This window comes from Marmota flaviventris, chromosome 4 (assembly GCF_047511675.1).
Source record: "Marmota flaviventris isolate mMarFla1 chromosome 4, mMarFla1.hap1, whole genome shotgun sequence".
In the NCBI taxonomy this organism is placed as follows: domain Eukaryota; kingdom Metazoa; phylum Chordata; class Mammalia; order Rodentia; family Sciuridae; genus Marmota; species Marmota flaviventris.
In genome coordinates this window covers 137,032,425-137,051,513 of record NC_092501.1, presented here as the reverse complement: position 1 = coordinate 137,051,513, position 19,089 = coordinate 137,032,425, and the positions used below count along the sequence as shown (strand labels likewise).

General features: G+C 31.2%; 1 protein-coding gene across 4 annotated transcripts in view; it reads left to right on the top strand.

The window, feature by feature from the left end:
* Nbea (neurobeachin) overlaps positions 1-19,089 on the top strand; it is a 639,704-nt gene that overhangs the window by 146,787 nt on the left and 473,828 nt on the right. For all 4 annotated transcript variants that reach the window (XM_071611544.1, XM_071611543.1, XM_071611542.1 and 1 more), the window contains exons 14-17: positions 576-655; positions 1,341-1,403; positions 1,491-1,588; positions 7,556-7,648. In XM_071611544.1, the coding sequence (XP_071467645.1) occupies positions 576-655; positions 1,341-1,403; positions 1,491-1,588; positions 7,556-7,648 (334 nt within the window). The remainder of the gene's footprint in view (positions 1-575; positions 656-1,340; positions 1,404-1,490; positions 1,589-7,555; positions 7,649-19,089) is intronic.

Below are 19,089 nucleotides of genomic sequence, written 5' to 3'. Positions count from 1 at the left end.
ATAATTATTTAAAAATTTTGGCAATATGTTGGAACTGATAATGTATGCTTTAACTTTTCACCTTCATTTTCATCTATCGATTCCACATTTATCAGATGCCTACTGTACTTTTTATTGTATATATGTACATGGAAGAAAAAGGCTACAAAACAAATAATCATGATAAAGTAGAATACTATACTTTTTCTGTGCTTTTTTATATGTGGGGTGAAAATGGAGAGTCTATAAATGGAAAAAAAGTTTAATTGAGGATGGAATAAATATTGGGAAATGCAGTAAGCTAATAAAAAGTATAAATGTAAATATTTGGTTATTATGCAGTTATCCATGGATAGTAATATATTGGAAGTTTTTTAAAAAAACCTTTCTTCCTATTCTGACATTTAGTGAATAATTTGTATTTACCAAAAACATGAAAGTTAATTTTTAGACACTCTGATATTATGGAAATTGATTAGCACTAATACTAATATTATAATTTTAATAAATATAATTATTAATGAATTCCATACTATTCCAACATAATTGCATTAAGCATAGTTAATATTGTGGATTTTTTTTCTTTCTTATTCTAGATGGTCCTCGGCCATCACAAAAAGAAATTATATCACTTCGGGCATTTATGCTGCTTTTTCTGAAACAGCTTATATTAAAGGTAAAATAATTTTACATAATTCAGAATGATAGTATATTTTATGGAAGGGAACTTTTGGCATATTTTAAAAATGATCATTGTTAAATTAATAGTGTCTATGAATTGCTTTCAGAGTTTTGAAATTTTGTGTTAACTTTTGTTTAATAACTTGGTTAAATGCTCTGAGAAGCTTCTTATTAAGGAATGTGTCAGAAAGGGGCAAGGGACAGATGAGTTGTAACTGTGTATAAATATATCATTCTGGAAAACCGTCTTTGTTTCAGGTTAAGAAACCTTGCAAAAAAAATTGTGTATTTTATTACAGTATGAGTTTTTAAAGGTTAATTTGAAGAGAAAGGGAAAATAAAAGCAAAATCATAACAGTATACAAAAGATGATAAAATAAACTGTTGTATTTTACTTTTTTAAGGAAGTAGTCATCAGAGATACTGAATACAATTGGTGATATCCTAACTGTTGATAGTGTCAAGTATTTTGATAGCTTTTTAAAAATAGATATGATTTTCCAAATATTTACTTATGTAACTTGAAATATGTCTATGAATTTTGAAGTATTTGGTGATTTTAATTAAAATATCACTGCTTATAAGGTTTTACTTTCTTATAAAATAGTCATTTTTACGCCTTTCTTTAAAGTTTTTATTTTAGATTTAAATTAAGTAATGTAATATTTTTTAAAAATTAGGACCGAGGTGTCAAGGAAGATGAACTTCAGAGTATATTAAATTACCTTCTCACAATGCATGAGGTAGGACTTGTTATTGGTCTTTTAATCATTTTATTCAAAGCTTTAGAGAAGAATTTTAACTAAATATTTATGATTCTTATTATGCAGGATGAAAATATTCATGATGTGTTACAGTTACTAGTGGCTTTAATGTCAGAACACCCAGCTTCAATGATACCAGCATTTGATCAAAGAAATGGAATAAGGTATGATTATAATAGTATTCTTATTACAATTTAATGCAGCACTGCTGTGCATCCTAGATGCTATTGTATAAACATTTGAATAAATGCAGCAAAATCTTACACATAAGAAAGGAATAAATGGAAAAAACAGCTATCCATCCTCGCATACCCAAGTAAAATTATGAAGTTTATAGAAGATGGTCTCAGACATTAAGTAGATTAATTATTATTGCTTTAGAAACAACATTTCAAATAATTGGAAGAGCAGATATTTTTTCCCAAGTACAATAAAGAACATGGTATGTTTCAGCAAAAAGAGATGCAAGAGAATTTTATGACATTAGGCCCAAGAAAGAGGTAGAGGCCAGATATCAAAGGCTTATATTATGGTAATCACTTTAGGCTTTTTAATTTTTTCCTGTTGATGATGAAAATTGAAAAATTTTGAATGGGGAAATGATGTGCTTTGCCAGTTTTTTTAGATTTATAATCAGCAGTTATGGAATATGAGATGAAGGACAAGAGTGATGTAGCAAGATCAGCAGATATTATTTATTCATTAGTATTAGAAATGATGAATTGAGTCAGTAGCAGTGCAGTGAGAATGGACTTGAAAGTTAGATTGGAATGTGAAGCCTAAACCAAAAGATTCTGAAAGTTTAGTTATGGTGACTCTAACATAACTAGGTAGGTAGGGGAAACATTATCTTGAGTAATAATCTCATGAACTAGAATCTGTAGTTCATTCCTGTAGGGAAATTCTCTTTTTATTTTCTGGAATTTGAGTTAGTGGGAAGAATAGAAAATATGGATTGTACCATGTGTGTATCAATAAATTTTTACAAAAGAGTTTAGAAATGACATATCAATAACTCCCAGGGCATTTTTTTTGTGTGTGTTTCTTGTTTTTGGCCAGTTTTATTTGCATATAACAACTTTTTAGACTTGAAGACTTTCTCTTTCTTTTTTTAAACTTGAAAACTCTTTTTTTCCTTTAATATGAGACACCTGTCCTCCCCCCTTTTTTTTTGACAACAATGTAGTGTTTTATTTTTGTTCTCAATTATAGTGCATTTTGTTCTTGTTGTCATACAGAAGTAGTCTCTCAAAAATTCGATTTTATAATGTCTAGTTTTTTCTCTGAAGTGTCTTTTAATATCTAATTTCAGCTGGCTATGTGCTGACTACCTCCCTTAGTTTCTGCCACAGGCTTAATGAAAATGTTCACCAATCCATCTCCTAGGTCAGACTTGCCATTTTAGGGCCTTCATAGAATTTAATGAGATGATTGTATCAGTGCTCTTTGAAGACTTGGATTTTTAGAAGAGTTCTACAAAAGTCTCAAAAGATTTCTACTATGATTTGTTCATGAAAAATTAATTTTATAATTTTCAGTAAATGTTGAGGGCATCAGATGTTCAAATGAATGAACCCAAATATTGGAAACACTTACTGATATAACTAAATAGAAAGTATAGGATCAGATGACTACTAAATCAGAATATACTAAAGATGTAAATATCTGAAAAACAAGTTGCCACCACCACTTATAATATATTATGAAATCCGAAATGGAAATGAAACATGAATGTTGATACCAAGTCAATACTGATGATTTTTGATAAATATCAACTTTCATTATAATAATACTACCTAATCAATCATATTTTACAAATACATTAATGAGAGAAAATTACCTTTAGTTCAGAACAGCACAGTTTCATCAGCATCTTTTTGTATTTCATTTGATTCTTTGGCTAATATTTATTTGTATTTTTATTGGCATATTATAATGTATTATTTGGCTATACATATTTTCTGTATTTTTATTGGCATATTACAGTTGTACATAATGTAGTTGTTGCTACATATTTGTACATACACAAAATATAACAACATAATTAAGTCATTCCCCACTATTTTTCCTTTCCTGTCTACCTCCCTCCCCTGCTCCCTTTCCTGTATTCTACTGCTTCCCCTTCAGAATTCATGAGACTCTCTTCCATCACAACCAGATTTCTATTCTTTTTTCCTCTGTAACTTGAACATATGAGATAAAATATACAATCCTTGACTTTATTATTGAATAAAACTTAATTTTCTATATATACCATATTTTCTTTATCTTCATCTATTTATGGACAATGGATGAATCCATACTAGGCTACTTTCATGATTTGGCTATTTGTGAATTTTGCTGCGTTAAAAATGGGTATGCATGTATCGCTATAGTAGGATGACTTTAATTCTTTAGGATAAATACTGAGGAGTGGTGAGTTTAATGGTGGTTCCATTCGTAGTCTTTTCAGGAACCTCCATACTGATTTCAGTAGTGGTTGTACTAATATACAGTTCCACCAACAGTGTGAAAGTGTTTCTTTTTCTTCACATCCTCTCCAGCAGTTATTAATGTTTGTATTTCCCCCCCGCTTTTTGGTGGTACCAGTAATTGAACTCAGAGGGAGTTTACTACTGAACCACATCCCCAGCCCTTTTTTATATGTAAAGATAGGATCGTGTTAAGTTGTTCAGGGCCTTGCAAAGTTGCTGAGACTGGCTTTGAACTTGAAATCCTCCTGCATTAGCCTCCTGAGCCATTGGGATTACAGATGTGTGCCACTGCACCGGCTTGTTTATATTCTTAATGGCTCCCATTCTACTGACTTCATAATGTGAATTTGGATGTGTTCCATCCTTTTCTGTTCCATGCAGTGATTTGAGGAACATTGGCATTAGTTCTTCTAGAAAGGTTTGGTATTCAACTGAGAATCCATCTGGTCCTGGGTTTTTCTTTGTTGCAAGGCTTTTTTATTACTTCTTCTAGCTCATTGCTAGTTATTGTTACATTTAGGTTTTCTGTGTCCTCTTGATTCCATTTTGGCATGTCACATGTGTCTAGAATAGTATCCATTTCTTCTAGGTTTTCTAATTTATTGAAGTATAATTTTTTAAAATAGTCCCCGATGATTCTCTGTATTTCTGTGATATCTGTGGTGATATTTCCTTTTTTATATCTAATGTGGTCTTTTGGATTTCTTTTTGGTTAGTTTGGCTAAGGGCTCATCAATCTTGTTTATCTTTTCACAGAACTGACCTTTTATTCTATTTGTTTTATTTGTTTGTTTGTTCTCAATTTTATTGATTTCATCTTTGATCTTCCTTATTTCCTTCCACTGGTTTTAGAATTGGTTCTTGTTTTTTAAGGGTCTTGAGATGCGCCATTAAATTATTAATGATTTTTTGGATTTTTCTTATGTAGGCAATCATAGCTATAAACTTTCCTTCTCCCTTCATGGTGTGTCTCTGAAGTTTTGGTATGTTTTGTGTCTATTCTCTTTTGATTCTAAGAATTTTAAAATTTCTACCCTAATTTCTTCTATCACTCATGCATCATTCAAAAGTGCAGTGTTCATTCTCTATGTGTTTATATGTAGTTCCTATAGTCATTTTTTTGTGTTGATTTCTAATTTCATTCCATTATGAGCAGATAAGGTGCAAGGAATTTTACACACACACACACACACACACACACACACACACAATGTGTCCTAAAGCATGATCTGTTTTGGAAATGGTTCCATTACCATTAAGAAAAAAGTGTGACTGTTGTTTGATGAAATATTTTGTAGATGCCTGTTAAGGCCATTTGATGTATATTTTTCAGTTCCAAAGTGTCTTCACTGAGTTTATGTCTGGATGACCTAACTGTTGGTTAGAAAGTTGTATTGAAATCACCCAGTATTATTGTACTGGGGTCTAATTGAGTCTTTAATTCAAATAGTGTCTGTTTTATATAATTAAGTACACCAATATGTGGGGGATCAATATTTATTATTACCATATCATCTGGTGGGGTTTTACCTTTACCAATGTGAAGTGACCTTCTTTGTCTCTTATGATTAATTTTGGATTGAGTTTTCTTTGTTAGATAGGAGATTTGCTACCACTGCATGTTTTGGGGTTGCTTTTGCAAGTTATATCAATTTCCATTCTTTTACTTTCAGCATGTGGCTCTCTTTGCCTGGAAGGTGAGTCTCTTGCAAACGACAGATAGTTAGGTCTTATTTTCTATTCCATTCTTCATGTCTTTCTTTTAATTGGATATTTGAGACCATTTACATTTAGTGTTTTTATAGAGAGATGTTTATTAATTTCTGTCATTTTAAATTTACTTATAATGTTCATTTTGGCCCTGTTTCACATTTGTTTAACCACTCTTCAAATGATAGTTGTTCATTTGTGAGCTCTTAGGTTTGTTTTACATTTCTTCTGGGTGAAATATATCTTTAAATATGTTCTCCTTAGGGCTTGCTTAGTAGACTTTAATTCTCTTAATTTCTGCTTATCTTGGAAGGTTTTTATTTATTTGATTATCAATAGCTTTTGTGGATATATCAATCTTGGGTGACAGTTATTTTCTTTCTGGACATGGAAAAAATCAGTCCAAGTCCTCTGGGCTTATAGAGTTTATGCTAAGAAATTGGAAGAAATTTTGATGGTCTTGCCTTTGAGAGTGACCTGATGTTTTTCTCTTCAAACTGTCCTTTTTCTCCATGTTAGCAATTTTAATTTTAAGGTGTTGTAGATTCTTATTTGCTCTTGACTATTTGGGATCTGAATAGCTCCTGTATCTGGATGTCCATCTTATTCTCAAGGTTTTGGAAATTTTATGTTATTATTTCCTCAAAGAGAGGTTATCTATTACATTAGCCTGCCTTTTACAACTTTCTTCAATTACAGTGATTTTTAAATTTTCACTCTTTTATGTTGTCCCAGAAGTCTTGTGTGTCCTGATTATGGTTTCTTATTTTCATTAATACTCTCTACATGTTCAGGGTTGGCCACTTAATCTTCCAGCTCTGAGATTCTGTCTTTAGCATGCTTTACTCTATTAGAGAGATTTTCAGTTGAGTATTTTGATTTATTGTATCTTTAATTTTCACAGTTTTTGTTTGGTTCCTTTTCATTGTATTTATCTCCAGATTGAATTTCTCATTCATATCCTGTGCTGAATTCTGTAATTCAGTTGTCTTCTCTAGGAGTTCATTGATCATTTTTATAGTCATTATTTTGAATTCTTTATTTGAAATTTCATCTATAATCTATGATGTAAAATACATAGTGCACTTCCGTTACCACTTCTGTTGTTGTTCAACCTGGACTACTTCATCTCAGAATATACCATGACACTTTATTTTAAAAAAAGACACTGATGTAAAGCATACCCTAATTTTATAGTTGCTACTGCTACTCCTCAGAGAAACTTCTTAAATTTTAGAATTAATTGTAAATATAAATGATTTACCATTAGCCTTTCTTCATTATGTAAATATACTTTTTAATAAAAAGAATATAATTTCTAAAGCACAAATATGTTATAATGAATGTGACTACATTTTTGTATAATATTAAAGTTTAGATAATGTGTTACTATAGGCTTTTTTCCTCCAAACAACAGGAAAATTGCTCAAATTATTTTGAGTAAAAATTGAATAATGTATGTATAAAAATATCATTAGATTTGAAACTAGTAATTACAAAGCTATTAGGAAATAATTTTCTTTTCTCTTTTGCTGTCTATACGGCTACCTCATTCTTCCTTCTGTATGTTACCTCTCTAAACAAAAACAGAACATTGCTGTCCTAGTTTCTTTTAAATATCAGTTCCTAATTAGGAGCCAAACAAAACCTATGTATTGTTTGTTAGTTTACGTCTTAATTCTCAAAGTCAAATATTGGGGGAGGAGATAAAGCCCTAACTAAGCATGTCTTAAAATTGAAAAATTTTTTTCAATGTCCTCTGGGAGGCAATACTTAGCAATAACCAATCACATTGTTCTTTGAGAAGTTATTTGTAGGCTATTTAAATAAAAATTAATGAAATGTACTTCCTTTAAATTTTTTCAAACACTTGTAAAAATCCTGTAATATATTTTATGTGTTTTTAGTATTGGTAAATGTATAAAATATAACGTATATACTTTTTAGGGTGATCTACAAATTATTGGCTTCTAAAAGTGAAAGTATTTGGGTTCAAGCTCTGAAGGTTCTGGGATACTTTCTGAAGCATTTAGGTCACAAGTAAGTTGATTTTTTTCATAATGAATTACAGAAATATCTATTGAAATTTGTTATGAGTTTTGTAACATGAAATTTGGCTAGAAAAATTCTAACATTGAAAAATCTTACAAAATTCATAAATTTTTTTTGTAATTTCTTATTAATAGTAGATTATGGAACAAGATAATACACTAAATGATATAGTTTATTTCTGTCTTTTTCTGGAATTGAAAATATTGTTCATTTTAAAAATATAATAAGATATAAAATAAAACACATAGTGTGAATTCATTGAAAACTTTCTTAACACAGGGACTACCATGTATTCACCTTAATCTTTCTCTAAGAGTTGATGTTAGACTTAAATTTTGAGTCAGTGTTTTATTATTATTTGTTTATATTTTTTCTTATTTAACAGTGAGTTCTTTGGTTATGTTTGTCACTTAAGAATTATATATTGCCTAATTTCTTCACCCAAATCCAGAATTTACTTTTCATGTATGTAATAACTACTATTTCAATGTTTGCAGTTCACAGTATATTGTGCAGTGCATGCTATTTCATGAACCTAGTTTTTGTGCAAGTGAACCTAAGGAAATAGCACTATAACTTTAATATTGCTAGATGGGATTCTTCCTAGAATCTTACTGTTGCCAATTTTTTCTGTTGCTTATATTTGCAAAGAGTTTTTTCATAACATTGATGAAACTGTAGAAGATTCTACCATGTTGGGTACTCAAATAACATTTTGGAATATAGTTTTTTGTTTTGGTATCGAATCAGTAGCTAAGGGAGAATGGTGCTTTTAAGTATAGAGAATATTCAGACAAAGCCAGAATTGCAAAAAAGTATTACATACAAGTAAGGGTAGTATAAGTTTCTAAACAATAGGGTGCTGGCATATTTGATAGTATGGCATAAGGATCACTCTGGTAGCTTTGATTAAGTAAAAGAAATTGACTTGGATAAAATTAAAGGATTTTAACCCTAGATCAAACTGAAGAATGCTCATTGAAAAATATAGAAGAAGGGACGGAAGATGTAGCTCAGTGATAAAGCATTTTCCTAGGCCTTGGGTTCAAACCTTGATGCCATCAAATACATCACTCAATCAGTCAAAAACTAAAAATAAAGAAGAAGATGAAAATCATAGATATTGTAAAATTAAAAACGATAAGCAGGCCATTTTCTGCATAAACATGGATGATTAAGATATCAACTTTCTCTTTTTCCTATAATATTCACAAATAATTCAGTAAGATGTAAATATAAAAGCCCTCACACAATTGTTTGAAAGATTGAAGGTAGATAAACTCCAGTATCTAGGCACTCTAAGCTATTACTGTTGACTGGTGAAAGCCACTAAATTTAGTGCAATTTGTGAAGAATTTAGAGAAAAGAATATATGAAGAGAATGGTCAGAGTGTTCAGTGATAACAGATCTCACAAAAAGTGTCAGTGAATGTAGTTTCTGAAGTTAAAGGCTCACTTTAAGGTGCAACAGTAGACCCTTTTGAATGATAGATACATTATGGCTGATAGCACAATCCTTCTTCTATCAAATGTGTTTCAGAAAAGCAGAAGATGCATAGCAAAGAATAATACATGAGCCATATTTGTAGGAAGCAGTCTGTTGCTGTGGCCATCAAGAAAGAAACAATTTTTAAATTGTGAAAGCAGAAACCTTACATACATACTTGGAAATCTTTTGCAAATGTCTTGGTCCAGGAAAATTAGACTGTATCAAAAGTACAAAAAAATGGCACACATCCAGTACATATGTATCAAATAGAAAACTTGGGGTAAGGAGCAAAAGTAACTAAAATATGTAAGGAACACTCACCAGAAAGAAATATGTTAATGGACCATAAAATAATGTGATTTAAATTTTTGCTCAAGTTTAAAAAGTAAAAAAGGAAAGAATTGCTTCTGATGAAGAATGGCTACCAACAAGAATTTCAAGAAGTTTAAGAAATGTTAACATAACATGGAAGTCTTGAATTATAAGCTAACAAAACTTTGGAAAAATTGTTTGAGGAAATAAAGTATCACACAAATAGAAATAAAATTGGAAGAAGCTCAAAGAAAAAATATACTCTTTGACTAGCGTAGGAAGATAAAAATGAAAAAAAAAAAACAGTAATAATACATATAAAGGAAAAAAATAATTTAGAAGAATGAAAGAGAAAATGGGGGAGGAAAATGAGTTCCAACATGGCATAAATGGAGTTTCCAAATTAAAAAAAAGCAAAAAAATAAAAAATGAACAAGAAAAATATTTACATGATAATTTAATGAACTCATAAGATTTTACTTTTACTTCGCTTATTTAAAGACACACTGCAGCACTGGGGAAATTGACCTAGAATGATTAGCATGAAGGTGTATTATTGGACTTAAGTATAACAATTCTTTATATAATTGTATGGATATAAGGGGGGGCCTGATCCTGGCTGTAGGCTTCTGTAAAACAACCTACAATATAGCAAAATGTAGAGCAACAATTATAATATACTCAGATGAAGAAACTGAGACTGAGCTATCCTTTAAATAAAAAGATGCTGGAAAATAACTGTTAACCAGACAAGAAATTGTTTCTGTGAATAATTATTAAGAAAATTGCCAGAGACAAAGGTCAGCCAGTTAGCAATGAGTGGAGAAAACAATTAAGGACTGCTGGTAAACACTGAATAAATATAAAAAAAATTGAGATGAAAATAAATGTTCAAATTAGTGTGACAGCAGATTTTTCATTTTGGGGGTCCTAATAATGTAATACAGCTGTAATGAATTGGGAGAGGATGGAAGAAAGAAGTCAATTTACATCTAAGGAGTCAATTTGTTCTCATATGAGCTGAGAAATTAAATATTAGAAATAGGGACCTAAAATTTGATAGTGAAGGGAGAGGAAAAACTAAGAGTGAATATATTAACTTCATCATTGCCCCCAGTGAGGAATTTGACTTTCTAATCAATGGAGGATTACCTCTTATTTTATAGTTACAAGAATAAGTATTTCAACCAAATTATAAACTTTCAAAATACTGAAGATCCATGAATAAATTAAGAACATATAATGGAACTCTAAAAAATATATAATAGAAGATAAAATATGGCATTTTAATATATCTAAAACCAGGCAAATCTATCATAAAAATGAATATAAAATTTTTTTTTAATCACCTGTTGTAAAACATCAATTTGTCATAGCAATAAAACCTTTACTTTTCAGTAAATTATACTGTACCCATAAAATATTTTGGCATATTATACAATTCTAAAACAAAACCAATGAGATAACTCTCTATTATGTGATATCACTACATTGCTAAATGATTTAAAAAAATAAAGATAAATATGTTTCAGATGCTATTTTTTGCATAAGAAAGAGAATTAAGAACACAGTAACTCATATCTAAGGTAAGAAAATATAGAATACATGAGAAACAAGAAATTGGTTAGATGACTTCTAATTAGACATTGGTGGAAACAAAGGTAGATATGATTTATTTTAATTTTTAGTTAATATGTGTGTTGCCTATTGAGAAATTTCTTCAATAATAATGTTGTTTTTAAAACTATAAACATTAAAAATATCAAGCATCTAATAAAATCTTGGAAACATTTTCATTATTATATTAATGGATTTGGGTTTAATAAAATTAATGACTAATGAGTTAAAATAGTTCTGTTTTAGCATTCATAGAGAAAACAGACTAATGCTAATATTCTGTACTTAAATAAACTGTTATTCCTATCAATGTATTTAAAAAAAACTCAATCTGTCAAAAATAACATGTAAAAAAAGTATATATAGGTTGAGATTTAATAAACAGATGTAATTGGTTAATAATATACAGGTGGGATTTTGAATTAGCCACATATTTTCTCTGTGATCTTAGAAATATTTCTGAACCTTAGATTTTTATCTTTTTAAGGGAGTAAAACTCTGTAGTGCTTCCCTCATACAGTGATTAATCAAAGTGTATAACCTTGTGATAATTTGAACAGTTGACAAAAAGGGTAATGAATACATTTATTTCTTCACTATGATTAGATATTTATCTGAAACAGCTGACATCAAACATAAACGTGGAACCCTAGTAGCATTCCTATCAACAATGAGATAAAAGTGATTCCACTATAATTTAATCATTAATATTAATTATTTTTTAAGATTTGAAATAAAAATAAAAGACAACTGTTAGATGGGAAGAAATATGTATCATTAACTTTAGATGATTTGGTTCTATATTTATAAACCTAAGAAAACAACTTTAAAACTCTTGAAAAAAGAGATCTTACCAAACTCAGCATCTCATTTGTCTGGCAGTAAATCTACTTGATCTGTGTGAATTGGCCCTATCCAACACCTAGTTTATACTTTTTATAAAGTACGTGAAATACAAATTGTGAGATCAACCCTACACTTTGTCAGCTGTGGAATAGCAATATGTTTGACATTTCATTAAAATGGAGAAGTCTATTACAGGTAATGTATGGAGCTACTCCCAACTTTAGAAACTTTAACTTGAGGTTAATCTCCTCTCCTTGAGTGTGGAAGGGACTTACTTGCTGGCTTCCAAAAATAGTGAAGCCTGGCATCTTTTTCACTATTGATCAAGGTTAACATCAGTAGTCATATGTTATGTTGATAATGTCCTTCCCGATATGATGTGATGAGAAGGATACCTCACCTTTATAGTATTCTCTTGCCTCCCCACAAACAACCTTGGGACATTCACAAAGAATCATCATATATCCCCAAATTGAGGGATGTTCTACAAAATGTCTGATCTGTACTCTTCAAAACTGTCAAGAACATGAAAACAAAGAATGGGAAACTGCCACATACCAGAATAGTTCAAGGAGAAATGATAACCGAATGAAAGGTGGGACCATGGATTAGATTTTTGAACAGAAAAGGGAAATTAGTGGGAAACTGGTAAAATCTAAGTTAAGTTTGTAGATGAGTTAATAATATCATATTAATGTTGATTTTTTAAGTTTTTATAAATGTACCATAGTGAGGGTTAACATTCACGCTGGCTGAATACTATATGAGAATTCACTATACTATCTTTGCAGCTTTTCTATAAATCCTAAAAATTTTCCAAAATCATACAGAATTAAGAAGCCAAACTTGGATTTATGTTGGAGTGTAAAGCCACACGGTTCCTGCATGCAGGTGGTCTGATGATTAATTATCCTCAGAGCCAGATTCTTCTAACAAGTGATTCAAATGGATGAACAAAGTGCTCAAGTGCTATACAATAATACACCTACAAATAAAAATTTTAAAAGAGATTATCAAGTTTCCACTGTAGAAATAAAAATTATAAAAACTTTATTTGTCTAATGTTTTAACTTTAAATGTTGTTACTTCTGGGTGAATTGCTAAGATTATCACACTATGACCTGTACTGTTAGTAGTAAAGTGAATGACTTACTGTCTCTAATTGTTACTTACAGGTATAGTATATTGACAAAAGCTTATCTTGTTTATTTTTTTAACTAGATAAATTAGTTTTTTATTTTTTATTTTTTTTTTTCTGGCAGAGCCAGTTGTCTGTTTACCAAAATTATGGTATGATGAGAATTCAGGGAGTATGGCAGCTGGAAAGAAGTTTCCTTCCCTTACACTTTCAAATTTGAGTTATTTGGGTTTCATCAGCCAAATGTTGGGTCTTGTGCATACATGGGTACAAATGAATCTTGATACTCTGATGAAGTTACTAGTAGAGAAAATAGGGATCTTCTGAGGAAATTTCTCTCTCATGGGGTAGTAAAACAGCTAAAGAACTATGTTTGATCCCTAAGGTAAAGATGAAAAACTTGATAGGTGTTTTGCTCTCACAGATTTCTGCCTACTATCTTCTTTTCTTTTCTCCTGCCCTCACCCTCAGCCTAAGAGGAATGTTTACACAGCTTCCTGTAAGTGACTACCAGAAGGCTAAGAAGTACCTAAAATGGAGGGATATATCTTTTTGCCTTAAAATTTATGCGTGTACATGGAGATTGAAGTGCTAGGATGCTAGGACTTACCAAGTTTTGTACTGCAGATCACTGAGTTAAGAGAAAGCCTGGCCTTCTAACACCTGTAGGTTTCACATCATTTAAAATTCACAGGCATGAGATCTGAGTTCTACTATGTGAATCATTAAAAAATAGCAACTCACTTAAAGAGGAACTTGTTGTCAGTGTTAGGAGATCATCACACTATGCACCAATAAAATGAAACTCTGTTGGAATACTTTTTTACAAAGAGCATTTTAATTACAAAGAACATTTGAGATTCACTTAGAGTACCAAAAATGATATCTGCCCTTTTATGTCGTCATACTTTCTCCCTCAACTCCCTGCTCCAGTTCACCCAATTTAGTGAACTCTGGAACATCTCAAAATTAGTGGACTTAAAGATCTAAAATATAAAGTGAGAGAAAAGATAAAGCCTTAGGAAATAGGACACATAACTTGTGACTAATAGTAGTTGGAGGAGAAATATAATGGATAAAACTAGGTATCCTGACAACTTTGTACTACTAAAAAATTAGAAATATTAAGTTAGCTGGGTAGTATAGTGTACAACTGTAATCCCAGCAGCCTGGGAGGCTGAGGCAGGAGGAATGTTAGTTCAAAGATAGCCTCAGCAACTTAGTGAGTCCCCACTAAGTAAAGAATCCAGACACTGTCTCTAAATGAAATATATGCAAAAAAGGGCTGGGGATGTGGCTTAGTGGTTAAGTACCCTGGTTTCAATCCCTAGTACCAAAAAACAAAAACAAAACACTACCACAAAGCAAAAAACAACAAAAGGTGTGTGTGTGCGTGCGTGCCTGCGTGCGTGTGTGCGTGTGTGTGTGAAAAATCCATTTAAATGAATAGCTGAGCACAGAAAAATAAGGGAAATTCTCATATGCCAAGAAAATATAGAAAAAAAAAAACCACTTAAGGAATAAGGTAATTATATTGTTATTTGTATTCTTGATGATTGCCATTCTAATTGGAATGAGATGAAATCTCAGTGTAATTTTGATTTGCACTTTCCTAATTGCTAAGGATGTTAAATATATTTGTTGACCATTTGCATTTCTTTCTTTCTTCCTTTTTTTTTTTTTGAGAAATATCTTTTAGTTTCTTTGCTCTTCTATGGATTGGTTATTTAGATTTTTGATGTTGAGTTTTTTGAGTTTTATATATTTTGGATATTAATCTTCTTTGGAAAGAGTAGCTGGCTAAGATTTTTTTTCCCCTCTAAGCTATTCATGCTCTTAATTGTTCCCTTTGCTGTTCATAATAATTTAAATTTGAAACCATGCCTTTATTGAGGATGTAAGAAAAAGGTACACTCATAGATTTTTTTAAATATATTTTTTAGTTGTTGATGGACCTTTATTTTACGTGGTGATGATAATCGAACCCAGTGCCTCACACCTACTAGTCAAGCACTCTACCACTGAGCCACAACCCCAGTCCCTACTCGTAGATATTTGGTAAGACTACAAATTAGACCAACCACTTTGGAATGCAGTATAGAGATGCCTCAAAAGACTAGGAATGAATTTACCATATGACCCAGCTATTCCACTCCTTAGTATTCATCCAAAATCTAAAATCACCACACTACAGTGATATATGTGTACCAATATTTATAGGAGCACAATTCACAATAATTAAGTTATGGAACCAGTCTAGGTGTTTCTCAATAGATTAATAGATAAAGAAAATGTACATATATACACTGGAGTTTTATAGAGTCCTAAAAAGAATGAAATTATGTCATTTGCTGGCATATGGCTAGAACTGGAGAAAATCATGATAAATGAAAAAAGCCAGGCTTAGAGAGTCAAAAGTTGAAGGCTGGGGTTGTGGCTCTATGGTAGAGCACTTTTCTTGCATGTGTGAGGCCCTGGGTTTGATCCTCAGCATCACATAAAAAAATAGATAAATAAAAATTAAGATATTTAAAAAAGGAGTCAAGAGTTGAGTGCTTTCTCTCATATGGAGAAAGTAGAGAGAAATAGGAAGTTAACAAAAAGGGTGGAGGCAGAATCTTATGAAAATAGAGAACCAATAGAGTAGATGAAGGGGACCAAGTGGGAAGGAGGAGAGATATGAAATAAGAGGAACTGGATAATGAAATTGACTAAATGATGCTATGTGTATGCATGAGTATCTCATAATGAATTCAATTATATATATATATATATTATAATATATATATAATTATATATATATAATATATATAATTCACCAATTAGAAAATAAATTAATAGGAAGACCACTCAAGTAGAGGAAGGGGATCAGGGAAACCAGGAGAGGAGTAAAGGGATTGTACTGGGGATTGAAAGGGGTTGTATGCATTCATGAGTATGCCAAAATGAATCCTACACTTATAAAATTACAATGCAGTAATAAAAAAAATATTGAAATTTTAAAAATAAGGTAATTTTAAATCAAATGATATATTTTTAAAAATCCTAATTAATTTGTGGAAATGGAAAAATAATAATTAGAATTAACAACTGTATTGACAGGTTAAAATGACAAGGTAATCTTGAGGAGTTGGTGAACTGGAAGATAGAACTGAAAAAATTACCTAAAATGCCTAAAATGCTACACCAAGAGAAAAAGATGACCGACTTGAAAGGAAGAGATGGAGAAAGAATGAGAGTTTTAAATGTGGCTAATAAAAATTGTTATAAAGGGGAAGAAAAATGGGAGAAAGGCAGTATTAAAGAAACTTACTGAAAATTTTTATAGAATTGATGAAAGACCTGGTTTCTTAGATTTTGAGAGTGAAATGAGCTTTGAGCAGAACAAAACAGTCCTCTCATATGGAGGACTAAAAGTAAAACTGCAGAGCACCAAAGAAGATGAGCAACACAAGAAAGCTAGTTCTATACTGTAAAGACCTCTCTCATATTCTTGGATAAACAGAATTAATGTTGTTAAAATGGCCGTATTACCAAAAGTGATCTACAGATTCAATGTAATTCCCATTAAAATACCAATCATAATCTTCCCAAAATTAGAAAAATTAATTCTGAAATTCCTATGGAAAAACAAAAGACCTAGAATAATTAAAGCAACCCTGAACAAATAAAGGAATACCAGAGGCATCACAATATTTGGTTTCAAATTGTACTACAGAGGCATAGTAACATGAGCATCATGATTCCTGGCTTAAAAACATACATGAAGACCAGTGGAACAGAATAGATGACAGAGAAACAAACCCATACACATTTGGTCATGTGATTCTTGACAGAGGTTACAAGCCTTTTAAACAAGTGGTAATGGAAAAACTGGGCATCCATATGTAGAAGATTGAGACTAATTCCTTCTCTCTCACCTAACACGGAAATCATTCAAGATGAATTCAAGACCTAAGAATAAAACCAGAAACTTGGCAACTATTAGAAGAAAAAATAAAGGAAACATTTCAACATGTAGATTCAGGCAAAGACTCACTGAATAGGAACATATAGCTTAGGGAATAAGAAAATTAATAAATGGGATAAGATCAAATTAAAAAGCTTCTGCACAGAAAGGAAACAACACTGAAGTGACAGCTAATAGATTAAAGTCTTTGCCAGATACTCTTCCAAGTCAGGATTAATGTCCAGAATATATAAAAAACTCAAAAAAACTCAAAATTAGAAAATCTAATGACCTGATCAATAAATGGGCAAATGAACTGAATGGGTATATTTCAAAAGAAGAAATACAGATGTTCAACAGAAAATATGAAAAAATATTCAACAATTTTAGCCATAAGGGAAATGCAAATCAAAACATAGATTTCATCTACTCTAATTAGAATTGCACTCCAAAAGAATACAAATAACATTAAATGCTGGTGAAGATGTGGGAAAAAGGCACTCTTGTACTTTTGATGGCTATGTAAATTAACACAAAAATCGGTATTGAGGTTCTTCCAAAAGCTAAAGTTAGAACTACTATATGACCAGTTAAACCACTCCATGGAATTTATTCAAAAAAATTAAAGCCAGTATAATTCAAACTTATGTGTGTTCCCATGCTTATCACAGCACAATTAATAACCAACTTAAGTGATCAGCCTAGATGTCTATCAATAAGTGAATGGATGAAGAAAAAGTGGAATATATACACAACTGAGTTTTTCTCAGGTATAAGGAAGAAGAAAATTATATTATTTGCAGGAAAATGGATGGAAACTGGAGAATAATTTTGAGAGAACTGTGACAGGCTCAAGAGAGAAAAGTGCCATATGTTTTCCCTCATAAATGCAAGCTAGAGGGGTAAAAACTGGACACTGTGAAAGTAGAAGGATTACTGGATTTCTTCCTTAGAATTCCTAAATTAGAGTGATGGGTTTCTTTGATGTTCCTATTTTCTCTTTCTTCTTACCTTGAGTGGGAGGAAATGGGTGCCTTGAAAGAAATGAAAAATGAAGAATGGAGTCTGACATTGTGTGATAGAAGTGAAGGCAGCAAGTCTTTCCATATCAATTTGGGGGATCAACAATTTCCCTTTGGAAATTAGATAAATTCATTAAGTAAACTGAATTGAGTGGTAGTGGAAGATTCTTTGAAGGAGGGCTTATCCAAATAGAGCAGTGCTCCTATTCCAGTAAGTCTGCCCATAGCCTCAGCTATCCTTTCAGTCTCTTGAAGCCTTTATGCTTCAGAAAAAAGGAATAGAATAGGAAATGGATCTCAGAGGACAAAACAAGTCTCACTCAGTTTATGTGGGTTGTAAGAGGACAAATAAGTAAATGTGAACAAAATACACAAACATAAGCAAGATAGGAAAAAAAATGCCAAGGAAACCACATCAATGTGATGGTACAGGAGAGAGAGAAGAAATGAGTAAAAGAAGAGATGGAATTTACACCAGAAGGAAACATATGGAGGAAAAAGAATTTTCTATAATTTTTTGAGTTATAGAATAATTAACAAGAACATAAATTCAATAAGTTCTCAAAGACAACACAAAGAACACAAAGAGATGAAAAAGGAACTTAAAAGACTAAGGATATGATGACCCTAATTATATAATCATTTTAGAAAATGTAATAAATACTAAATGCAATATAGAGACAAAGTAAGTTGAAGGTAGATGGTGTGTCTAGATGAGAGAATAAAATGAAATGGAAAGCAGTTCCACAAAATAAAGAATGAATATTTATGTAGAAAAAGTATACTGTATTTTAGAAAAATGTTGACACAGAAGACGAACACTAAGATATATATTTAAATCAAATTGTAGTGATAAAGAAGAACATCTAAAAAGCCAATCTAAGCAAAAAAAGGAAATCACCTTCAAATGGTTAAACATTTAGCTATCCTCAGATTTGTGCTAGTTGAATTCAGTGCCAAAAGAAATAAAGCAGTATCCTCAAGTTCTGATGTAGGAGTAACAAAGTATTATTCTCTGCCAAGTACAAACATGAGGGCAAAAATTCAGAGAGGACA